A 27153-nucleotide genomic window follows, 5' to 3' on the forward strand; every position below is an offset into this window, starting at 1 on the left:
TTACCTGTTACTTGCCACTTGCCACCTGTTATTTGCTTCTTACCTTGCCTATGTTTTATTTAATAAATCCTTGTTTCGTTTATCCCTCAGCTCCGTGTTCCTTCCAGCAGCGTAAGCCGTGACAGAAGACCCGACCCAAAAAGTTAAAAAAACTGCGTGTTTTCCCTCCGTTTTGTTTTCCGTTTTTTCACAGTCTTTTTCTTTCCGTAGTGTGTAATGGATCCCCTCTATCGCCCCGAATACCTCCTCCTCCTGCTGGAGCAGGAGGGACTTTCTCTCGAGGACCATACGAGACGGTTTCTCTTCCTAGCTAATGCCACCAGCTACCCGGACCACGCGCTTGTCGCCCGAAGATGGTCCTCGGGAGGATTTCGCCGCCTTTATAGAGTGGAATCTGGTGAGAAATGGGTCACCTCTCACGGTCGGCCCAATGGAGGATCTCGCCAGGTCCACTCTGGACCCAGAGCCCAGCGTACAATCTCCCCACGGTACGAGGCATAAGCCCGAGCCCACCGATGACGGAGAGCCAGAGAGCAACCCGTCAGACCAGGTGCGAGAGCCGGCGACACTGCCCACCACGAGGAAGCATAATGTGGAGCGCCAAATGGGTCAAAATGAGGGGGTTTCCAATGCACCTATGCCAGATCCTCTGTTAAGCCCAGGACGGGCTCCTGATCCTCCTGTAATCCCAGGACGGGCTCCTGATCCTCTGTTAAGCCCAGGAAGGGCTCCTGATTCCCCGTTAAGCCCAGGGCGGGCTCCTGTTCCCCCGTTAAGCCCAGGACGGGCTCCTGATCCTCCTTTAAGCCCAGGACGGGCTCCTGATCCTCCGTTAAGCCCAGGACGGGCTCCTGATCTTCCGTTAAGCCCAGGACGGGCTCCTGATCCTCCTGTAAGCCCAGGACGGGCTCCTGATCCTCTGTTAAGCCCAGGAAGGGCTCCTGATCTTCCGTTAAGCCCAGGACGGGCTCCTGTTCCCCCGTTAAGCCCAGGACGGGCCCCTGATCCTCCTGTAAGCCCAGGACGGGCTCCTGATCCTCTGTTAAGCCCAGGAAGGGCTCCTGTTCCCCCGTTAAGCCCAGGACGGGCTCCTGATCCTCCTTTAAGCCCAGGACGGGCTCCTGATCCTCCTTTAAGCCCAGGACGGGCTCCTGATCCTCCTTTAAGCCCAGGACGGGCTCCTGATCCTCCTTTAAGCCCAGGACGGGCTCCTGATCCTCCGTTAAGCCCAGGACGGGCTCCTGATTCCCTGTTAAGCCCAGGACGGGCTCCTGTTCCCCCGTTAAGCCCAGGACGGGCTCCTGTTCCCCCGTTAAGCCCAGGACGGGCTCCTGATCCTCTGTTAAGCCCAGGACGGGTCCCTGATCCCCCGTTAAGCCCAGGACGGGCCCCTGATCCCCCGTTAAGCCCAGGACGGGCTCCTGATCCCCCGTTAAGCCCAGGACGGGCTCCTGAACCCCCGTTAAGCCCAGGACGGGCTCCTGATCCTCCGTTAAGCCCAGGAAGGGCTCCAGCCCCAGAGCTTACTCCAATGCCTGCTCCTCCAAAATTCCCACCCTCCCACCCACTCCTGCCTCCTCCTCCGCTGTCGTCTGGCTGCCCCTCTGCTCGCCCTCAGCCTACCATCATTGTGGTGCGAGCTCAGCGGGACCGCCATCCTCCAGCGACGCCTTGGTCGGCGTCTCCCTCACCTCCGCCTCCAGCCTCTGAGGCCTGGACTCCGCCTCGGCCCGTTGACCCGTCGGCTCCACCATAGCTCCTAGCTCCTTCCTCTCCACCGTGGCCCGGCAGTCCGCAGGCTCTGCCTGGCTCCCTCGTCCCTCCGGCTCCGCCTTGGTCTGGCGTCGTCCATCCTATGCCTCGGGACTCCACTCCTCCGGCTTCGCCTCATCCCTCCGTCCCTCCGGCTCCGTCAGGCTCCTTCATCCCCTCGGCTACACCTCAGTCCTCGGTCACTCTGGCCTCACCGCGGCCTTCCGGATCCACATCGCCGCGTCAGTCACCAGAGCCATCAGTTCCGCCTAGGACCTCCGGCTCCTCCCCGTCACCCTGGCTCTTCGGCTCTCCGTCTCCGCCTCGGGCTCCTCCTCCACTTGCTCCGTTGCCGTGGGTCGAGTCCCTGGAGTCGGTGACCATTCCTCCTCCATGGCTCCTTCCTCCGTCGGCCCCACCTTGGGCCGTTATGGATGTGGCCTGGGTCCTGCTGGGTACCTCCTGCTTCAGATCCTTCCTGTCTCCTCCCTGGCTCCTCCCTCCGTCATCTCCTCCCTGGCTCCTCCCTCCGTCATCTCCTCCCTGGCTCCTTCCTCTGTGGTCCCTGTCTGCTGGCCTCCCTTTGTTGTTTCTACGGTGCGAGGACGCACCTACCGGGAGGGGGGAGTACTGTCACACACCTGGACTCATTTTGTGTGTTTTTTGTCCCTGTTAATTAAGTCATGCCATCCACCTGTGTTTTCCCAATTATCCTTTGTATAAAAGCCTTGTCCTTTCAGTTCTGTTTTGTCGGGTCTACTCGTCTACTTGTTACTCGTCTACTTGTCTACTTGTCCACTTGTTACCTGCTACTTGCCACTTGCCACCTGTTATTTGCTTCTTACCTTGCCTATGTTTTATTTAATAAATCCTTGTTTCATTTATCCCTTGGCTCCGTGTTCCTTCCAGCAGCGTAAGCCGTGACACACCAAGCCTGCTTTTATTTGATCCAAAATACAGCAAGAACAGTAACATTTGAAATATTTTTACTATTTAAAATAACTGTTTTATATTTGAAAATATTTTAAAATGTAATTTATTCCTGTGATTTCAAATATATATTTTAGTATCATTACTCCAGTCACACGATCCTTCGAAAACATTCTTATATTATAATTTGCTACTCATTAATAATTTATTATTATGTTGAAAACAGCTGAGTTGAATTGTTCAGGTTTCTTTGATGAACAGAAAGTTCAGAAGAACAGAATTTATCTTAAATATAAATTGTAACATTATAAATGTCTTTATCATCACTTTTGAGCAATCCAATTTTGAGCATCCTTGCTAAATAAAAAATATATATAATTTCTTTCCAAAAAAAATAAGAAAAGGAAGAAATCACTCCAAGCCTTCAAGCTTTTGAATGGAATAGTGTATAATGTTACAAAAGGTAAAAAAAATTTACTCAACTGTTTTAAATATTAATAATCACCAAATCAGCATATCAAAATGATTTCTGGGTCATGTGACACTGAAGACTGAAGTAAAGACGCTGAAAATTCAGTTTTGATCTCGGGAATCAATTATATTGTAGTTATTTAAAATAATTTAAAATTAAACTGTTTTTGCTGTACTTTGGATCAAGTAAATGCAGGCTTGGTGAGCAGAATAATTATAAAAAATAAAAATAAAAACTTTATATGCATATAGTGCTGGTTAATCTTTGGCTGAAGTCAGTGATCAGCCAAGGATCAAAGAAGCATTCCAGCATCAGGCTGCATATGAATCCTAATCTAACTGAGTCAAAGAAATCAGTCAGACCATAGCAAATTGCATTGCTAAGGACATGATGGAAAACTGATGGAAACTACAGTTCCACTTTTCAAATTTCCCACACAGAAGTATAGCCAAACATAACAGTCTAAAAGTTTAAAAAGGTGTGGCCTAATGAAAATGGTATGCAGCTACCACTGATCTGTGGACCAGCAGTAGAGGCATTGATCCATGCATAAGCTTCATAATTCACTACCTCAAAGATTGAAAACTTCAGTCAAATTGACTTGGAGACAGAAACGCATTGCAGGAGGGACATCAACAAAATCATCACAAAATCCTTGAGATAATCTTTTATGGCTTCAGAGTGCAGAGTAAGACTGTAAGCATGATGCCGGTGCTAGGTACCATGGAGTCTCAGCCACGGTCCGTTGGCTTAATGTCTGATGCATATGGGACACAAAAGTGGAAACACTTCAGAAGTGTCGAAGTCGTCATCTGATTGGTTGAATTAGACAGGATTTCTGGGAGATGTGTGTGTCACATGTCGCATGTTCCATCTGGAAACAAAGATACCGTGGCGCCAAACCTCCTCACGAAAGAAGAAAGCCATAGTGTTAACAACTGTGAAGACAAGCGCTTATCAGAATCAACTAAATACTGGATTTTCATAAATATAAAAAATTCGCAGCAAAATAGTTTTACTTTACACACGGTCTGTTATTGTGGCAACAATCTGTGATTGGTTGTTTGACATGTCAGTCAAACAGCCTCATGGGTGGGCCTTGGTCAATGAGCAAACCAGCAAAGCCTATCGTCCACTGAAAGGAAGTGCCAAAGCTCGGCCACCCTGTTTAGGAAAACATATCCACAAGGCAACAGAGGAAGAATAAAAGGCTGAAGGTAGCAGCACCCTGGAGACAAAGGCAGAAGCTATACCTTTCCTGTGCCATCAATAAAATGAGTCAAATGCATGCACTGATTGAGATGAAGTGGTGGTATTTGCATACTGAAGAACTACGGCTCAGTTCCTCTGAATGCCTGAAAGAAGTGTTCCCTCAGAGAGTGTATTTAGTTCCAGTGAAAAAGTTATTAAACTTTTATTAAGAGGACAACTCTGAAATCTGCAACGTTTTTTTTTTTTATGATCAGAAAAGACCCCAAGATAAAAATCAGCAAATATCATGTTATGAAATATTTCATATTTTCACATGCCTACAATGATCACATTCAATGACAGCAACATTTACTGGAAATGTATACTGGAAATGTGTGGATGCTTCCACAATTGCTCCTAAGACAAGGTCCCTCGTCCTCGCATTTACCTTTGCCCAAATTATCTTCATCAGAGTGGCACTTTATGTGACATTGTATTGGCCTTTCCCTCTTTGATGCTGAGAGACAGGTAACTAGATTCAATAAAGAAACTCTCCATTTATAGCAATGCAAAAAACACCCACAATGTCTGTGCTGAATGTAATTTGCAAATTATAATTGTGGGTCGATTCTGAGTACAGTATTTAGAGGAAGCAGCAGTGCCATTTCAGGGGTGATTGCACTTGCTTAAACAAGTCTGTGGGTGGCTAGTATAATATGAGTATTTTGCTTGTGCTAAAATAAAAAAAAATAAAAAAACGTTAATTGTTCCTCTGATAGATACAACAGGCAATTCTACTGTGGCTTTTTTGTAGCTATTTTCATTGGACTTCAGACATCAGTGTGCAAGGAAAAGGGGATAAGATAAGTCATTTATGTCTTTAGGTGTTTCCTTTATACAGCACTTGGGTTTAAGTCTTATTTCCCTTTGTTGAGTCTAAGAAAGCTCACAGATCTGTCCGTGTTCTAGTCACACACAAACCTCACAGACGTTTCAGTCCTTGCTTAAGTGTGCTGCTGATTGCTACTTGAAACAGTGCACCTGAGGCTCTTTGCCATTCAGATAATAGATCACATTTGTCACAGTGGAGCTCTCTGTGACCCTGATCACCTCCATCATCCAGCAGTGTACCTAACGGCTCAATCACAGATCTCAATCTTTCTTTCTTTCTTTCTTTCTTGCTTTCTTGCTTTCTTGCTTTCACATAAGCTAGCATTGACTGCAAGAGGCTTTACTTTCCATGATGCTGGTGAAGTGATCGATGAAGAGATAATTACAAGAGATAGGTGTAAATATGTATAAAAAATAAGGTCATTATTTTTGTAATTTCAATTGATGCAAGTAGTCTGTTAATCATTAAATATTTTAATATCTCATACACTGAGGCAGAAACAGTTTTACTTTGTGTGTCAACATATGAATATTTTTGGAATTTGTGTAATAATAGAAACCTTTTTCTCTTATCACAGCAAGTGGTGTCAGCGTTACGAGCAGGAGTGAACCCTTCAGGAAACTCATCCAATCAGAGCAGTTTATGGGATCTTAGCAACTCCTTCTTCTTCGCTGGAACAGTTATTACAACCATAGGTAGTAAAAGACACATACAGTACATGAGCCATCACACTGTCTACTACTTATCTTTTTTGACTTTATCCATTGTTTCTGTTTAAGGCTCATAAGAACAGTGATTGTTCTCAATATGTATGTTAAAACTGCCGGAGTAAACCAAGAGGCTGCAATCTGAAGTCAATTTGAGTTTTTTTTAAGAACACTGTGATGATGTCAAGCAGTGGATGCAAGCAGACAGATGGAGCCGAGTCTGCTCAAAAGCATTAACAGTTAAAAAATGTTACATTTATGTCAGAGAAATAGATTGTTTATTGCCCACAGCGGAAGAGCAGCTAACAGATTGCCTAGCACATGCATGGCAATTATACATGCACTTTATAAAGCACTCAACTTTCTTGGAAAAGAATGCTGTTATCCTCTGGACTCATCTTTCTCCTCTTCTTCAAGTGCTTTTAGTGACGAGATTGGGGTATTTTTGTACCTGATGTTATATGATGATCTTCTTTAGCACTATTCATTTCAATTCTTATAATCGAACGTCGGAAATTTCGTGATTTATTTTTAGATGTGATGTGGTTGCATGCATCACATACACATATGTCTAATAAATGGGTATAAATATTATTTAGTTTATTACAAAAACATAATTTAAAAAGACTTCCCATGAATTTATAGAAGTGGCCGATAAAAACAAACCCATGAAAATGAGCAGTAAAATCTAGACTGATGCTGATGTCAAAAATGGCCAGTCTTAGCATTTTTTGTTATTTTTACCTCTCCTTACTAAATTAATTTTTTTCATTGGATACTATCCATAGTGAAAGTTTCAGCATGCAGAAGACCAGTGTGGAAATGGTAGCTCAGGTAGGCCAAAAAACACATGAGCAGCAGCACTGGTATAATACAATATCAGCAATCACAGTCATTTGGACGGGATTTGATTTCTCAGAAGACCATTGAGTTTTTGCCCGAAAAACTGTAGGTAATTTGGCTCTGGATTTTTTACAGAGGTTGTATAAGAAAAACACAGACTTGGCAAATTTGTATGGGATTTAAATCACAAAGTGGGTCTGTAAGACACAAATTTCTCTAATGTTCCCGTCCGAATAGGGATTTTGGCTGAACAGTCTTACAAACCCACACAAGGATATATCCAGGACAGAACAGGCAGGAGCACATGTAGGGGCATAAAAGACCAGACCAGGGAACACAGGACAGACTGGGACTAAAGTAGGGGTGCTAATGAGGGACAGACAGGTGAGGAGAATCAACTAATGAAGAAACAGGTGTACTGACTAACATAATCAGACATGGGGAAAAACTGGGTCACAGAACACACGAGGAATGAAAACAACAAAAACAGTCCAGGGGTGTGACATTACTGCTCATGCAGGGGACAGCTGAAAACTGATCATATTTAAGGTATCTTATGAACATTTACAGTAAAGACAAAGTGAGCAAAAGCACTGCAGCATGACAACTCTGTCTGGAACCCATAACGTCAAGCAAGCAGTGTTTGATTTAGTCTTATAGTTTTTGAAAGAATATATTGTAAAATTCAATAAATTGCACACTATAAAAGGTCCATGAACTGGACTGAATGTTGGCATTTTTGGCTATATTTCATGAACTGAGTGTCATAGAAAGACTCGTCAGCTCATGCTCTTGAGAGCCCACATCCACTTATGTATTCCTACCTATTTTTTCCTGTCATCATATCATATTTGAGTTCTTTAAAATATTCTGTTTCCAAGTATGATGGCTGTAGTACAGCACACAGCGATGGAGTAAAATAACAAACATAGTCTTAAAGGGATAGTTCACCCAAAAATGAAATTCTGTCATTAATTACTCATCCTCATGTTGTTCCAAACCCATAAGACATTCATTTTTGGGAAGTCGTGGCCTAATGGTTAGAGAGTCAGACTCCCAATCGAAAGGTTGTGAGTTCGAGCCTCGGGCCGGCAGGAATTGTGGGTGGGGCAGTGCATGTACAGTTCTCTCTCCACCTGCAATACCATGACTTAGGTGCCCTTGAGCAAGGCACTGAACCCCCAACTGCTCCCCGGGTGCCGCAGCATAAATGGCTGCCCACTGCTCCGGGTGTGTGTTCTCAGTGTGTGTGTGTGTTATCACTGCTCTGTGTGTGTGTGTGTGCACTTTGGATGGGTTAAAAGCAGAGCATGAATTCTGAGTATGGGTCCCCATACTTGGCTGAATGTCACTTCACTTTTTCTATGGAACACACATTAAGATATTTTTGATGCATTCTAAGTGCTCTCTCACCATCCCTAGACAGCAATGTTATTAACACAATCAACATCCAGAAACATAGTAAGGAGATTGGTAAAATAATCAATGTGACATCAGGAGTTCAACCGTCATTTGCTAAGCTACGAGAATACTTTTTGTATGCAAAGAAAACAGAAATAACCACTTTATTCAACAATTAGTCTCCTCTGCATCACCCTGGAGCCATTTTGGAGATTATCCATTGAACGATAACAGTGTATGGTGTTCTGTGTCTGCAGCAATGTACACGGTTACATCATTTATGCTTTGATTTGAATGAAAACAACATTTCCACCAGGAGCAGCTGACACCGAACTGCATACTTTGTTTACGTTCAGTGGATACTCACCAAAATGGCACTAAGGTGACTATCCCTTTAAATAAATCCACAAAGAACTCTCAGGAGATTGTAGGAGAAACGTAACCACTTCCAACATTCAAACACAAAGGAAATTGGAAACAGAACATGTGTGAACTAACTAGGAACTAAGGAGACTAACTAGCAAAGGGAACTCAGGACGGAAAAACATGACAGAGCAAAGAAAACTCAACCAAAAAAGAACATAACCCTGACAGCACGTTGTTGCTGTGGTTTTATTATTTACTTTAATAAATATTATAATTAAATTAGTTAATACTTAATAATTCAAATATATTATTTTGAAACTATTACTAAACTATGATATTCTCTTCAATTAAAATATAGACATTTAAATAATTAATAGAATTATGTAGTGTAATTCAGATGTATTATTAAATGTAAAAATAAATAAATACAACACAATATAAATATTTGGTTTAGTGTTTTACATTACCCAAAACTGACAATTGACAGTTGAGATATTTATTGTACCCCGGGGTGTTTCTTTCCTCAAGTAGGCAGTCCTCTTATCCCAGTAGTTTGGCAGGATTGCTTCCTTTTTGTGATTTTTAGTTTAATTAACAAATGTTTTGATTTATGCCCCCTTATAATATATTGGATGAAATATCATCCAGTACATGCCAGTCATTTCTAAATATCCAGTCAAAATCATTCAAAATCTTTTGGAATTTTGTGAATGACAATCTGTTGTCTATAATCCTTTAGAGAAACACAATGTACTCATGAGACGCAGATTCTCTGAATGCATGCATAGTTGTGGTGTTCATACTGCTGTACTCAATCACAAGTAAAATGGAAATTTTTTGCACATGATTGACTTTTAAGTAAGGTATAGTGTACGTCCAGTGGGTTGTTATTGCAAAATAGACCCCAACTCTAAATGGAGGGTCTTGCATCACCTTGAATTATTCTGCCATCATCCTGCATATAATATGGCTACTTATCACATATCACTTATCACATAAGTAAAAGAAAAAGTTCCTAACAAACTGCTTTGAGTTTAGACAAAGTTCAGACAAGGCAGATATTTAAGGTGTAATGTACAGTTGTATCATTATTTACACAGCTTATCATCACATTAATAACATAAAACATAAAATGTTATTTGATAAAAAGACACTTTAAAATCTTACCCATTTATTATCTTAAATGTATATAAAACATTCAGGCTTTGGAGATTTTCTTTGTGTGTGTTTCATCACTTCTTTTATTGCACAATTTAGATTTTAATCATCACATCTCACCTTATCTCATCAAGTTACATGATTGCAATAAACAGCTTGTGTGTGTGTGTGTGTGTGTGTGTGTGTGTGTGTGTGTGTGTGTGTGTGTGTGTGTGTGTGTGTGTGCGTCTGCATGCATGCATGTGTGTATTAAACTAAATACAACCACTCAATAGGTAACAACAGTTTGTACAAGTCATTTGTCAAATAATTTTTGAGTACTTATTATTATTTTCCTTTTTTCACTCCAGGATTTGGGAATATCTCACCTCACACAGAGGGTGGACGCATCTTCTGTATTATCTATGCCCTGTTGGGAATTCCTCTGTTTGGGTTCTTGCTGGCAGGAGTGGGAGATCAGCTTGGAACAATCTTCGGAAAGGCAATTGCTAAAGTGGAGGGAATGATTGATGTGAGTTAAAGCAGATTTTACATTGATATTAAGTATTAGCTCAGTCAGTACAAAACTTTAAACATTATTTAAACAAAAATAAACATTTTACATTTATGTAATTTACATCACTCATTAAATAATTGACATCAGAAATAAGTACAAATAATTCCTCACTGTGAAGTTACAAGTATTTTCTCGTTATAAACAAACTAGGCTCATTGGAAATGTATATACGTATACACGTGCCTCTAAATACATTTCTGCTGAATAATAATAAAAAAACATATCTTTATGTATCACTGTAGTTTCCATCTGAAATAAAAACACTAGAGGCAGTAAAACTGTGTGTTTTGATTAATAAAGGCAAATTTTCACACAATTACTTACAGCATATTGTTATGACTTCAAAACAAATGTAACATCCTTCACAATTTGAAAACTAATACTTTTAAATGTTGCCGTCACATATACAGCTTCAAATGCATGAGTGTTCTAATTTAGGCCCAATCCTAATTCTACCCCTTAGCCCTTCCTCTTTCCCCTACCCCTCCATTTTGCGCGTTCACGTGAAGGGGTATGGATGTCTCGATTCTCATTTGGTTGAAGGGGGAGGGGTACGGGTAGGGGAAGGGCCAGACAGCCCTTTAAACTAAGATTATTCAGGACCACACTTCAAATGAAGTGGTATGAATTATCTCGGCAACATGGCTGTCTGAGCGAACAAAAAGACACATAAATGTAAGATATTTTGGCATTAATAAAGATTTTAATGAAAAGAAATCTTTTTTTTTCCATGTCTGATCAGGGCGATAACCATTGTAGACATTGAGGGGGGCTAGTTCCCCCAATTATTAGAAATCGCTAAACCCTTTTCTCAAATATTGCAAATTAAATAGAGAAAGAGAGAGAGATGAAATTGCATGTATGCGCCTCTGTGCGTTTATCTTTTTAGAGTGAGTTTACTTAAAAACAGTTTACTTTATCCTCACGTTGCTGGAAAATATAATGTATAGAATAGAATTGGGATTGGGCCTTAGTAGGTTTGCTTGGTAGCTCACTTGCACTTGAGTAATGAAGAGCTCCGGCACGAACTCTGTATAAACTACAGTTTGACGAAACAGCTCAAATCTGCATAAGGAAGTTAAAATAGCACAGCTGCACCAACAAATGCATTTTGTATATCATTTTTGCATTTCACTATCAGGTTGGTTTAGAGTTGGGTTTGGTGTAGGGGATATTTCCTACATGATAGAGCATTAACTTTAGCGACACTCCCCGGATATTTCAATTCTGAACAGCCGCAATATTTACCTCAAGCAGTGTAATAAAAGCGCAGCAATTGGTTATTACCTGCAAAGTTTAGCTCCAAGTCTGATCAACCACACATGGACCATATAATTGAGATCGTCATGAGCACATGATAAATTCCAGACAGCCGTGTTGGAGCAGGACTGGAACTGAACTCTGCAGGTACACTGCCAAAATACCCCAAAATTAATTAAAATATTATAATTGAAATAAAGTGCAAAAAACTTTAACAGAAATTTTACTTTTTTTACTAAAAAACAAATTCCCAAATTATTATTATAAAACACCTTAACTGTAACAACAACAAACAAAAACAGTAAAATGCCTACCAACAACATGTACCAATTTAAAATAACATTTTAATTAAAAAAATTAATTTAAACAGAAAAACAGACCTGTTCACTGTAAAACATGAATCTCTAGCTGTAAACCAGAAACAGCATGCATGAAACAATATAACTACACAGTTACTGTATGTGAATAAAATAACATGCACCATAACCTCAACAGTTCCTATTCCTCTGCATGACAGACAAAGCTTCTCATTCTCTCATTGTCTTGATAATGTCTTGCAATGTGACCAGCTTTTCCATATGCATAACAAAGAGTAACACCTTCTGAATTTACTCTTTCTAATCTCTTTGGTCTCTGATGGAAACCATTAGATAATCTAGAACATTCTCTCCTGCCAAAGGCAGCGACTGGATGTCTAGATTCTGAAGCTTTCATTTGACTTCTTGCATTGAAATTCTGTCATTTTGGAAATGATTTGCTCAAATTGTGTATTTACTACATGCATAGCAATGGTTTCTCACATGTGTGAACTACTCTGTGCAATTAATGCAGACTTAAACGTGAGGTTTTGTTTAGTTGCATTTGGCAAACCACTGTAACAGCTGAATATTTGTCCATTGTCACCTCAGTTATCTTTCTCAAGTTAACCAAATTAGTCCCAGCAAGTTTAAGTAGAGAATCTTTCCTTGCGCCTTTGTCTGCTCTTTTGTCACGAACTTCCGGTGAGGGAGAGCACTAGTTAATGAGCGAGGAATGCAGATCATAAGAAGTCTACAAGCATTGTCATCTGACACACTATAAACATCCACTACCTTCTCCAGTTTTGACAAAAACTCTACAGGATCCATGTTATCAGGGTCAAAAGTACCCACTGCTGTAACAAGACTTTGAAAGTCCGTAAAATACAATTGTCTAACAGTTTGGCCATTTTCATTTCTTTGATCAAGAACTCTCTTATTTCCATTCTGTCTTGTTCGCACTGGTGCTATAATTCAGAATCATCTGAAGAATTATGTTGTTGACTAAAGGCTTCCTTGCAGTTATTCTCGTCATATTCATAATTGGATTGGGTATGTACCAACTGTCTAGCTGTCCCTTCATTCAAACATGACATAGCCGCTGACTTGAGAATTTAACAACTTGTTTTCTGTTTTCATTTCTTCTAATCTTTTCTTAGTTACCATGTTTGTCCTTTTTTGCTTTTATGCATTTTGGGACATTTTTTTAATTGAGACATAGCCCACTCGTAGGGGTCATCTGCCTTCTCTATCCCATCAAACATTCCTACTGTGCCTTGCTTAGCGATGTATTTAACTACCAGCGTTTCCATTTTCACAATCTTATTAAAGTTGTGTTCAGCAATTCAATATGCTTCTTTTCCTTCACTGACTGAACATTATCATGTTACTTTAAGATACCTGTTAGTCAAATTATTCACAGCTCCTGTGATTTGGATGCAAATTAATAAAACAGCCACACTACGTCGGGCCTCTAAACCAAAGTTTTCACATCGCACACTCCATCGGGGCTTACACTTCACTACACTAAACCATTAAAAAAATTAACACTGTCACAGTACGTTAGACAAAACCACACTACTTCAGGTTTTAATTTATATTATTAAAAGTTTATTTAGCCACAGTACGTCGGGCAAATCAACACTGCTTTTGGGCTTTAAACTTCACAGAGTCACAATGCGTCAGACTCACTACACTAAAACACAAAACAGTTATGAAATCATTCTGAGACCAGACTGCTTCGGGTCAATTCAGTTACTTTTTTTTAAATTTCATCAGAAATATCACAACTTCACAGTCAGTTTCAATTATGTTAGAAACTTACAACTCTGTTTCAGTTACATTAGAAACAGTAGGTCTGATACAACTCTGCTAACATACTACGTCGGGCTGATTCAATTACTTTAGAATCTTTACAGAATTATAACAGACCAACACCACGTTTCAATTACTTTAGAAACTTTAAACTTAAGTGCTTTGCTTCAGTTACTCAAGAAACAATGATTCCAGTACTATGCTACCACACTTCATCGGGCTGATTCAGTTTTGTTAGAATCTTAAACAGAATTTGTATAGAATAGGGTTAAGAACTCCTCCTGCTAATACTGACTAAACCAAATGATCTTGTCCTTAAATTTTCTTTTCTAGATTTTTTAATCAAGGGGGTTACCTGACAAAGATAACACAGATGAAAGAAACCACTTTTTTTACCTTTACTTGCTTTTTTTTGGAAATCCCTCCTGGCTGGCTCGCCAATAAAAGAAAAAGTGATGAGGACATTGAAGATCTCGATGAAGATGTTTATTGCAGCATAGCAGAGACAAAGTACAATAGGTGGAAAACCAGAATGGACAATAACACCACGTGTACCACCACCGCAGGGGAGCAGTTTTAACTGCAAGTCAGTCGCATGTTAAAATCATTTGCGAAAATGCCGCCAGGTGGCACAAAGGGATGGATTGCAAACTGACTGTAATTGTTAAATGTTGGTTTGTAAACAGAGATGAAAGGTTGAAGTAAAAAATAAATAAATAAAATAAAATGAAAAAATCCTTCAGGTTCCATATGCAGAGTGAAATGAGAACGGTCCAGCATTCATAAATAATTCTTATTAACTCTTCTATTATACTTGATTTTTCAAACTGCTAACACTTTGCAGTCTTGAATTATGCCTTTACTGTGTGACCAAAAATGGAGTATTATCTGTTTCAGCTGATTGATTATGCTGGTGCCTCATATTCATTGGAAACAGCCATTCACCTTGCCATTCGACATGAGCAGTGGTCCACATTGTCATATTTTTGCTCATTATGATTTTATTTTACCTAGTGAATAATAGTTAAGCTTCAAATGGGCAAAATCACGAATATGGAAATGTTTGAATTTGTCCCGAATGAGAGCGGTAATACCAACCTTACCTAATGTTTCGCTTTAAATTATTATTTTATTTAGCTATAAATAAATATAATTATTTTTTTTTTAGCTAAGCCTGTATTATTATCATAAATTGCAACTATATTTATCCATTAAAATTATATATTTTTAATTCTTGTTCTGGTCTGATAGTTAAATGTAAAGGATTTGTTGTAAAGTGAGGGGAACTAAAAATATTCTGTTACATTGTTACATGTACATGTTACATGTACATTATTATTAGGCCTGCCGTTATTATTTCTGAATGGAATAAAATCCGACTTATACATGACATATATTTTTTCCTCTCAAAAACAATAGATTTTTAGCATGTGTTTTTTTTAAATGCAGCAAACGAAAATATGAGATTAATCGGTTCAAATGTGTTACTGTGGGTTAACAAATTTCCATTATAGTATACTTAGCAACAGAGTCTGGGCATAATCTAGGCTATGTTATTAAAAAAATGGTGAGTTTTGTGTATGTTTTTATCAAATTTTTTTCCCCCATTGCATCAGAAAATTACTTTAAGAAACAAAAAAATCATATATAATCCTTGAGATTTTAAAGTCAGTTTAATAGTGTTGAGATTCAGGTTGAATCTAGTATTAAAAAGAGCTTTAAATTGCAAAAATTATTTCTATGAATTAAAGTAGCCTAAATTAAATATATGTTATTATGACTTTTCATCATATCTTTTTTACAGCGATAATGAGCTGTATTCGTTTTCCATTTCAGAAACCAAGCACCCACTGTTTCTTTTGTAAATCTATAATTCGCTCACGTATCTCCTACAATTGAGGGTTTTTTTTTTTTTTTTGAGGAAGGTGCCACTGTCAGGGGATTCAAAAGATAATTACATTATCATTAGGGTTTCCAATTAACTTCAGAAATGGAAAATAAGGACTAATTGTGATTCTTTCTCTTTTATTCTTTAAGAAAATAGTGTTTATTCTTTAAGAAAATAAGGGACAGAATAAGGGGCGATCCTTTTTAGGCCTGCAATAATCTACCTGCAGTTAAAAAGTTATAAGAAATAATCATATTTGTTTTGCTTTACACATTTATGTACAGTTCTAAAAAAAAAGATTAATGTCATAAAAAATGTCATCAGCCTGAGTAAATTTTACCATTATAGAATTTAGGAGGTGAAAATACTGTGATATTACAAATGGCATGGAATTTTAAAGCATAACAATTGAAGGTCTATGAAAAGTTAGTCAATAAAGCATTTTTTTTTCAAACGATGGCACTTAAAGTTTTGAACTAATATATTATTTCAACCATTTAGCCTTGGAATAAATAAAATCCATACTTTTCAATGAAAGAACGCTTAGAGAGTATAGGTTGCTTCTGGTGTTTGGATTTGTACTTCAATTTTTTTCTCTCTCTCTATTAAACAGAATTAACTTACAATGAAATACTTCTTCTTTCAGGTAGACTGAATGTTTTCCTGCATTGCTTAATGTTGTGCTCACGATAAATAATTTGCATTCGCCCAAACTGGTTTTGTAAAATCAAAACTTGCAGATGGTGAACCGGGGTGGAGTTAGCGCAAGTCAGCGAGTTAGCGGGAGCAGCTGACAGAGGATTCAGATTGGCCTTAAAACCATCCTCAAATGCCTACGTTCACAAATAACAATGATTTTCACAAAAAGAATGATTAATTATCAATTGAGAATTTGTTATTATTATGGTCTAGTGAAAATAATAATATTGGCATGCAAGAAAATAATGAATAAAAACAGTAGGGCTGCTGTGAGTGCAAACAACATATTTCAAGCCAGTAACATGACAACACACTGTTCCTCGCAGCTAAATATAGACCGAATTCAGTCCTGCTGGAGGGGGTTGGGGTTTGAGGGTAGATCTGTATAGCTTGTGGTTGTTAATATAAAGGTGTGAATCTTTTGCTCTTTATATTGACATTGTCTTAAGAGGGTTTAAAACTTGCAGAGCAGGTTTCGGCAAAATAGGACAAATGCCTTGTTTGGTTTGGCTTTTGGCATTTTTGCAAATGCATACAGAGTATTACATACATTACAATATAATATGTTTTTTTTTCTCAGGAGACTTGAGGTGTCTCTGAGAGAGAGAGAGAGAGAGAGAGACAAAGAAACTGGTGAAAGAGATGCGCATCTGCCAAAGAGTCCAAAACATTTGTTCTTAATGTATTTGTTGCTTTGTAGCTACTATTTTCAGTTTTGCACTGTTTTAATTGTTCGCGGCAATGCTGCAGTCGTTTTGTAAAACAAAATGTAATGTTTTACATACAAATGTAAAAATATATTGCAGTTATAAGAAACTGTCCCAAGACATCATGTAGGCCTAATTATATTTAGTTTCATTACTGGGCAATTCTTTACTGATGAGTCATTCACAGTCAAAACCTGGGGCCGGATTCACGAAAATCTTCTCAGAATTTATGCAAACGCGTATAAAATGCTTTAAAAACTTTAACGGAGAAGTCTAGAGGATAGTTAATAGGTCTGCACCCCACGTAAGATTTTTCTTGTTACTAGTAGCCTAGTCGTTCATTTAAATCATTATTCAACTAATACACGCCTTTAAAGAGAAATGCAACCTTCACAGATTACATAATGCTTTTGTTTTTAGTTGGTTCATTTCAAAGTAGAGATTTCAAGCACCCACTGTTTCTTTTGTAAATCTATAATTCGCTCACGTATCTCCTACAATTGAGGGTTTTTTTTTTTTTTTGAGGAAGGTGCCACTGTCAGGGGATTCAAAAGATAATTACATTATCATTAGGGTTTCCAATTAACTTCAGAAATGGAAAATAAGGACTAATTGTGACTCTTTCTCTTTTATTCTTTAAGAAAATAGTGTTTATTCTTTAAGAAAATAAGGGACAGAATAAGGGGCGACCGTTTTTAGGCCTGCAATAATCTACCTGCAGTTAAAAAGTTATAAGAAATAATCATATTTGTTTTGCTTTACACATTTATGTACAGTTCTAAAAAAAAAAGATTAATGTCATAAAAAATGTCATCAGCCTGAGTAAATTTTACCATTATAGAATTTAGGAGGTGAAAATACTGTGATATTACAAATGGCATGGAATTTTAAAGCATAACAATTGAAGGTCTATGAAAAGTTAGTCAATAAAGCATTTTTTTTTCAAACAATGGCACTTAAAGTTTTGAACTAATATATTATTTCAACCATTTAGCCTTGGAATAAATAAAATCCATACTTTTCAATGAAAAAACGCTTAGAGAGTATAGGTTGCTTCTGGTGTTTGGATTTGTACTTCAATTTTTTTCTCTCTCGCTATTAAACAGAATTAACTTACAATGAAATACTTCTTCTTTCAGGTAGACTGAATGTTTTCCTGCATTGCTAAATGTTGTGCTCACGATAAATAATTTGCATTCGCCCAAACTGGTTTTGTAAAATCAAAACTTGCAGATGGTGAACCGGGGTGGAGTTAGCGCAAGTCAGCGAGTTAGCGGGAGCAGCTGACAGAGGATTCAGATTGGTCTTAAAACCATCCTCAAATGCCTACGTTCACAAATAACAATGATTTTCACAAAAAGAATGATTAATTATCAATTGAGAATTTGTTATTATTATGGTCTAGTGAAAATAATAATATTGGCATGCAAGAAAATAATGAATAAAAACAGTAGGGCTGCTGTGAGTGCAAACAACATATTTCAAGCCAGTAACATGACAACACACTGTTCCTCGCAGCTAAATATAGACCGAATTCAGTCCTGCTGGAGGGGGTTGGGGTTTGAGGGTAGATCTGTATAGCTTGTGGTTGTTAATATAAAGGTGTGAAACTTTTTGCTCTTTATATTGACATTGTCTTAAGAGGGTTTAAAACTTGCAGAGCAGGTTTCGGCAAAATAGGACAAATGCCTTGTTTGGTTTGGCTTTTGGCATTTTTGCAAATGCATACAGAGTATTACATACATTACAATATAATATGTTTTTTTTCTCAGGAGAATTGAGGTGTCTCTGAGAGAGAGACAAAGAAACTGGTGAAAGAGATGCGCATCTGCCAAAGAGTCCAAAACATTTGTTCTTAATGTATTTGTTGCTTTGTAGCTACTATTTTCAGTTTTGCACTGTTTTAATTGTTCGCGGCAATGCTGCAGTCGTTTTGTAAAACAAAATGTAATGTTTTACATACAAATGTAAAAATATATTGCAGTTATAAGAAACTGTCCCGAGACATCATGTAGGCCTAATTATATTTAGTTGCATTACTGGGCAATTCTTTACTGATGAGACATTCACAGTCAAAACCTGGGGCCGGATTCACGAAAATCTTCTCAGAATTTATGCAAACGCGTATAAAATGCTTTAAAAACTTTAACGGAGAAGTCTAGAGGATAGTTAATAGGTCTGCACCCCAGGTAAGATTTTTCTTGTTACTAGTAGCCTAGTCGTTCATTTAAATCATTATTCAACTAATACACGCCTTTAAAGAGAAATGCAACCTTCACAGATTACATAATGCTTTTGTTTTTAGTTGGTTCATTTCAAAGTAGACATTTCAAGCTGTCTTTAAATATATTTATCATGTATGTGAGACACCCCAATTTTAAGTTATTTAATTATCAGGAGAAAATCCAAGTGATCGAGAGGGTGCCTCCCTGTCATGCATGCGCATTAATAATTTTCACACAAACACTTGAATATGACTAATAATAGAGTACATTTCTTTTGGATACGGGATCCGCGTTAAAAAAGAATCTTCAAAAGTCTACAACGAGACAGATGCAGTTATATATAACCTGTAAATTGAAGGCTATTTGACGTTTTAAAATGATCTTAATGCCGATGTTGCTCCAATTCGTTGATCATTGTTTGTTCTTGATCAAGATTAAAGGGATGCATGACTCTTATAAACTTGTTTTAATAAATCTATTTTGCATTAAATAATAAAGATATAAAGCAGGTTAAGATAAATATTATTGTACAAATAATTATAAAATGCTATAGACTGCAAATAAGACGGAAGTTTCATATTTTGCATGTGCATTACAAAGTAAATAGTTTTTACATACAATTATTCAAAATAGAATAAAACAAGATGTGTAATGAAGATAAAATATGTAGACAAATAAGAATAAATGCTGCGCGTCGCACACAGCATCATGTGTGCCACAGCAAATCTTGAACTCTGATATTTTAAGGAAAATAATACACACCTGCATTTAAATGCAGCTGGTATTTTTATTTTTTTTACTTAAATTGTATGAAAGCAAGTAAAGAAGACTCCCTTTTAAAATCACTGAAGTTGTCAATTAATGAAGCTCTTTTTTACATTGTGTGCATTTTGTTGATTATAATGAGAGAACCTAATTTATTCTTCCATTTATTCTTAATTCTTCCATTCTTTAGCGTTTCAATGATTTAGCTAAATCATACAGGTTTAATTTATTCATTTCTTGTTTTAATTCGGCCTATATTATACAGTGCCTCACATTTTACTAAAATAAAGGAAACAATTTATAAAACACGCAACAATCAGTGTACAGACAGATATCTTTTTCCCAAGAAGTTATCTATCAAAATAAAGGACAGGTAACAAATAACAAAGTAGTGGGTGACAAAAATGCATCCTGTTTTGTTAATATTTTGTTTATATTTTAAAATATAAATAAAAAAATCTATTTGTGACAAATATAGGCCTAATATGTGAGAATATTGACATTTTGGCTACCACTTTTAATGCTTCGATGCACAGTAAACCACCATTTCTTTAGGATAATATAACACATAGTTCATATTATATAAATAATACTGCACACCTATTAAATGTTTTAAATCTAAAATACAGTGTTATACTGTGTAGCTTAGAGAAAATATAAGCATAGGCTCATAGGCTTGACATTTATCCTGATTGAATTAGTTCTAAGAAACGCACATAACTTCATAAGTACTAAACTTTCATCTGTGAATATTCAATATTTTAACTACAGTTTTCCCCGACTGCAGCTGCCAAATGTAACGCATCAGCTAGGCAAAGTTGACGGCTATTTGCGAAAATGTGCTTTGATGCGCTTGTTTGATAACTTGTTGTTAAAGTGCCACTCAGCGGTCAAAAGCTGCAAATGCACTTTGCAGACGAGGCAGCAGACGCGTCGGCAAAATGCTCATTTTGGTTGGCCACCTTATATACATGTTGCACCTTGGGTTCAATGGAGTTAGAATGAACCCTGAACATCCTAAGTTCAAACCTTTTATCCATTTTCAGTTTACTACCCTTCATGTAAATGGAGTTGCTCCAGTTGTAACAGCTGTAGTCTATATGTTAATTAAGTTCAGACACCCCTTTGTCTGAGGTGGTTCTCAGTGTCCCACTCTACAATTGGTCACCATTTGCTCAGGATGTCATCATCCCAAATGGTCTACGAACAACATAACTGCTGACTTTCTTCTTCTCTATAATAATTGAGCCATTTTGGGAAATGAGCATGATCAAACATATTGAGGAGTGGAAGCTGGGTCGAGGCAGACTATAATTTCTTACAGCTTGGTCATAATAATTTAGTAAGTTCCTGATTTTTTATTTATTTTTCTAGGATATTTGACTTCAATCTTATGGATTTTGTTTGGCAGCCGCTGCTGTCAGTCATTTGAACATTTTTATTTTTATTTTTTACGATTTGTTTAGGCAGGCAGTTCTCGTTCCCAGCATGCTTTGCATAGGACTGGATAAGGAGAATAAATGTTGATATGAAGTGATTTATTTGTTTTCACTGGGAAAGGGAAATACCTGTTAGTGTTAAATGTTGTTATGTTTAAAAGAGTTTCTATAATGTTGAAGTTTTTGTAGTTACAATTGTTTTTGTGGTTACTTTTTTTTGGCTGCCAGCCATTTAAAAGATTTTTATTTATTTTTTACTGTTTAATTATAGATTTTGTAATTTTACATAAATTATGTAATTTAAGAGAAAAGAAGAATCTTTGTATAAAAATACAGTACTAGTTCTGTATAAAAATGTGAATGACTTTAGTATTATATTTTTAATGTCATAATACTTCAAATAACAGCCAAAATGTCTGTGTTGTGACATCCTCCGTATTCCTCCATAGAGAAATAGAAATATTTGATTGTGAGACTTAATAAAAATGCACAAAAGTACATGAAGATTGGTGACAAACCAAAAATCAGTTGAAACATGATTGCGGTAGAAGTCCGAAGGTATGAATGAGCCATAGTACCATTAATCAGAGCCACAGTGGCCATCCTTCTAACATAATGATACGGGCGGCATGGTACTTGCACAATCTCACTCTGAAAAACAGCTCAGGATTATTAAATGGAAATCAGAAATTCTGTGACTGCTCAGACAGTCCTAAGGACATTCCATTTATTACCAGATATTCCTTATGTCTTACCTATTTCCGTTCCTTTTGGAGATTTATAAAGTGCATGAGCTACCTGTATATGTCACATCACATACTCAATTGTCACGTAACTGCTGCTGTGTTAGAATGCAGAGCAGAGCAAAGGAGTGAGGAGACGTAGGAGAATTTTACTAAATTTAATAATCAAAAGGAAACAGGAAAACATGTAGCAAAGGTAGACATTAAAAATTACAAAGACAAAGGTAGACAAATTATAGCAAAGGTAGACATTAAAAATTACAGACAAGGGAAAACAGAACAGGCTAGAACTCAAATAGGACAGATAACGAGGGGCAGACAGGTGAGGAGGATAACTAATAATGAAAAACACCTGGAACTAATAGATCTAAATGAGGACAGTAACAGGAAGGACCAAATAAGGACAAACAGGAACTAAACGGGAACATACACGAGAGTTTAATACTGCAGAGCATCCCAGTCTTTTATCCGTGCTCTGTCCCAGCTGATAAAGTCATTTTCAGCTTTTCTATGCTTTCTCTCTGTTGACTTCCTGTTTGTACAGCATGATCAAAGACAGCACAGATGGATGCACACTGTCGTCACTAAGTGCTCTTGCTGATCGTTGATCAAACATGTTCCACTTAATTAATTGTATTTTCATTTGGCCTGTTCTGGAAAGCCATTTCATTAAAACAGGTCACATTTATCAAAGCGGACACTTCAATTAGATAGTTGATAGATTTTTCATTTAATTCCTTACACAATAACTACTGAATATTAAACTATTAAAATATTAAAACAGTGAGACAGAGAATGAGAACCATCAGAAATATAAATGAAATATATATCGCTGATTGAAATATGTGACAAAACCTGTCCCACAATTTAATCTGCTGTTGCTTTTTTAAAATACCTGTTTAAACTAACACACTTTAAAATGAATAACACATGATAACTAGAGTGTTCTTAACACAAATGTTCCATTTCGTCTTCTTTTCATTTAATTAAAAATCATGACATTATATTTTAATTACTCCCTCTAACTCCCCCATTCTGAAAGCATAATGCAGTATATATTAAATATGTATTTAACTTGGGGCACTGCATGCTGAGGGTCCTTAGTATTCAATATTTCATCTTGCCTCATTTTTACAATTATGTTTATAAATATCTAGTGGTTTTGACAAGGTTTTGACAGCAACAGGCATTTGTAGTCTTGAATCTGAATATCCTCCGTATTCTGTATTTCACCTGATATGAATTCAGTAATGTCATATAGGGCTGCCATGATTATAAGTGGGTTCTATTAGTAGCTAGCAGCATCAGGATAACAGAATGCATAATGCATATGGAAAACCTGCTGATGTCAAAGTAGTTATGTTGACATTTCATTTGGCCAGTGAACAGTAAACCAGTCAATGGTATGCTTAGTCATACTGAAAAAAATACTTGTCTTTAGGCAAAACAAAGCCTGCCAGGGTTTTGACAAATATTCAGCCAGTGGGTCTCACACTAAATGTACCTTACTACATTTTTACCATTAATTTGTGGTATAAGTATGGATATGGTCGAACCTCAGAGATAGGCCTTTCGCAAGTTAGGGTTAACTTGTGGGTTAGGTGCTGTCTTGACACAGAAATGATATGATGGAAACCTGTCACATACATATGCAGGAGTCCGATGTACAGTAAAGCATACTGACAACTGAAAATGAGTCCGTGGCAGTGATGCCAGTGTGAAATGCTAAATTAACAAGGTCTGCACTTCACTATACTTAGGGACCTTAAATCTTAAAAAAAATATTATAAAATAAGCTCAAAAGGCACACTTTATCTCTTGCTGACTAGAAATGCATGATTGTGAGTGCAGAACTGGCATTACCAGATATTCTTCTGCTAATGAGAAAGACCAATCAGAGTGGCCAATCAGAGATTGATACTTAGATTGAGAGGTATGCAGATTAGTCAGCTCCGAAAACTCCAGCATTGTTAGACACTCACTTCATGGACTGAGATGTTTTTCTTGGAAGCCAGGGCTAGAATATATGACAAGCCATGTTCCCAAAATGAAAACACAACACAAAAAAGTTTATATGTATTCTGTTAATCAACCTCAATCATTATCACAATATCAAGAACAATAATCGACAACAATATTTTTTGTCATTATTGCACCCATATTAATGTTTTTAAACGTATAATTAAGATATCATTTTAAACAGTGAATTAATATTTCTAACAGTTTAAAGTACTGTATTTTGATTGAGTGGGGAAAACAAACATACCTTCTTATACTATTTGTCCAGATATGTAGAGATTCTACACAGAAACACTACAGGTATATCCTCAGAATGCATGGTTAAGAGTAGGCAAAGAATCTTTTGCACAACCTGGAGGTGGTAATTACAGACTGTGGACCTAAGTTTGTTTCACACACAATTAGAACAGTTTAATACGACCACAACAAAGTCGAGCTTACCTCTGGAGCATGGCTTTTCTTCATGCTCTACACACCAAAACCCAGGGAGGATGGATCACATATAACTAGACTTGCAAGAAGGCACCAGGCAGTGAATTACAATTCATCACATCACATTAAAGCTGCATCGTATTTGGTACAGACAGAGAGGGGTACTGCAAAGATACAGAAAGCATTTCCATGCCATTTACAAACCTCCTGATCGACTGAACTTATTATGAATTTAAATTAAATGGAACTACAACGGGGCGGTGTCTGGAGAAAATAATAAGAACATTATTTTGTGTATTTGGTGTAATGCCATGTGTTTATATGGTTTAAGGTTAAAAAAATACATTATTTTCCACATGATGTACATTATTGTTTCTCCTCTATGCCCCGCCTTCTGAAACACGTCGATTTTTACAAAGCTTAGCATTTTGAAAAGCAAGTTGTGCTCTGATTGGCCACCTATCCAGTGCATTGTGATTGGCCGAATGCCTCAAGCGTGTGACGGAAATGTTACGCCCAATGAGATAAGACAAAACCAATAAGAACCCATTATATATGAGGCATTCGTTGCATCCAGTGGGGACATAATTACAGATTATAAAGCTTTATAATGTGTCTTAACATGTTGCGTTGCATAGCATGCTGCATAAACAAAAAACCATGTCTTCATTTGTGAATCGGGAAACGACAAACAACAAGCTCTAACAGTTTCTCTACACTGCCCCACTTTATAGAAACAGACTTCGGCATTGTAGACTACTCTCACAGGAAACAGTCCTCATCCTCCGTAAAATGTGCTTCACACATCTGAATACTTAGGTTGAACTGTTCTGGAACAGTGTTGTAAATACAACTTAACCACTGATTTCTAGTTGTGTCCTCTTTTGGAAGACCAAACAAAGTAGTAGCTTAGCATTCACAACGAAACACAGCATCTCCACAACATGGCAGCGGAGGCTGTTTGTGTGAACATTTGGACAGCATTATGCAAATATTCCCACATCGTGATTTAGACATGTGGGCACATGTTTAAACAAGGCGTTTTAGGGGGGAGTAGTTGACTTTTAACTTTTATAAAGAATATCTCTTTAGATTTGAGATTTTAGTATTTGCAACTTTACTGATCTTCTTTGTGCACCACAAGCTTGTAACACTCCAAAGAGAAAGGAAAATTTTAAATCGAATCATATGATCCCTTTAACAATCTTGACAATAATGTGTTGTGAAGAAAAAAAAAGAGTTCAAGTTGCATGAATTGATGCACTGAAAACAAAATAATGTTGAGTTACAGCTGCCACAAGTTAAAGTGAATGCATTACATAGACAAAAGGGAGGTGTAAAGATAGGTACTGTAATACACAGAATGCAGAAACGAGGTAGCAAACGAAAGAGAGAGGAAGGAAAGAATAAACTGTGATCTGGGGAGATGCACACAGGTGCCGGGAGACCTGCTTAATATCATTGCAGAAATAATAACAACCAGCTCCATGTAAAATGAAACCACATTTATCTCATTAGCTAAAAGATGTCTGGAGTCTTTGTCTCGTGTGAGTTAATGGTTTTTCTCAAAAGTGTTTTCCATTATGCGTAAAGTGTTTTTAAATGTGCAGTGTGTAAAATTTAGAGGCATCTTGCGGTGAGGTTACGAACTGCAACCAATGGCTCAGTCCCCGCTCACCCCTACCTTTAGAGAGCTACGGTGGCCAATTCAGGACTAAGATGTCAATGGTAAAGACAGCAGAGAGCAATGAGATTTCTTTCCAAAGGTAAATTAAGGAATTATATTAACTAAATTATTCAATAAATCATTCTGAATATTAATGTACTTGTTAATCATTGTGTCAGTTTTTTATTCGCAAGAACAACAAAGGGACGAAACGAGCTCTGTAGAGCAGTTTGTCCATTTAGGACTATTGTACAAACATGGTGGCGGACCCGCAGTGTATGTATCTGTAGCTATAAATTGCTCAATCTAAGGTAATAAAAACATAACGGCTTACTGATAGGTCAGTTCTGCTACTGGAGGTCCACCTTCCTGCATCGTTTAGCTCCAACACACCTGCCTGGAAGTTTCTAATGATGCTTGATTAGATGGGTCTTCACAGCAATGCCATAGAAGAACCATTTTTGGTTCCACAAAGAATCATTCAGTCAAAGGTTCTTTAAAGAACAATCTATTTCTCATTTGATTTGTGGCAACATCCTTTCACAGAGAGTCATCATGGCAAAATATACTAGTTTTCTCTAAGTATATTCTCTGGATTCTGCATATGTATATTTATTCATTCATCATTCCATCTGTGGATGCCTGCATCTTTCCATCCATGATTTTTTCTCTCCTCAGAAGTGGAATGTGAGTCAAACCAAGATCCGTGTGATTTCTACCGTTCTTTTCATTTTGTTTGGTTGTCTCCTCTTCGTCACCCTGCCGGCCATCATATTCAAACACATTGAGGGCTGGAGTGCACTGGAGTCCATCTACTTTGTCGTCATTACCTTGACAACCATCGGCTTTGGAGATTTTGTCGCGGGCGAGGGTGAGCGACGCCAGCATGAAGAGAACAGTGGTGAGCATAAACGAGACACACATTCATGTG

The 27153-nt window shown here is 37.6% G+C and overlaps 1 protein-coding gene across 3 annotated transcripts in view; it reads left to right on the forward strand.

The window, feature by feature from the left end:
• Positions 1-27153, forward strand: part of kcnk2b (potassium channel, subfamily K, member 2b) — a 65457-nt gene that overhangs the window by 31887 nt on the left and 6417 nt on the right. For all 3 annotated transcript variants that reach the window (XR_009424228.1, XR_009424229.1, XM_059513311.1), the window contains exons 3-5: positions 5815-5932; positions 10063-10223; positions 26901-27123. Coding sequence is in view for 1 of the 3 variants with exons in the window: in XM_059513311.1 (XP_059369294.1) it covers positions 5815-5932; positions 10063-10223; positions 26901-27123 (502 nt within the window). In the remaining 2 variants the exon portion in view is untranslated. The remainder of the gene's footprint in view (positions 1-5814; positions 5933-10062; positions 10224-26900; positions 27124-27153) is intronic.

Source organism: Carassius carassius, chromosome 27, assembly GCF_963082965.1.
Source record: "Carassius carassius chromosome 27, fCarCar2.1, whole genome shotgun sequence".
In the NCBI taxonomy this organism is placed as follows: Eukaryota; Metazoa; Chordata; class Actinopteri; order Cypriniformes; family Cyprinidae; genus Carassius; species Carassius carassius.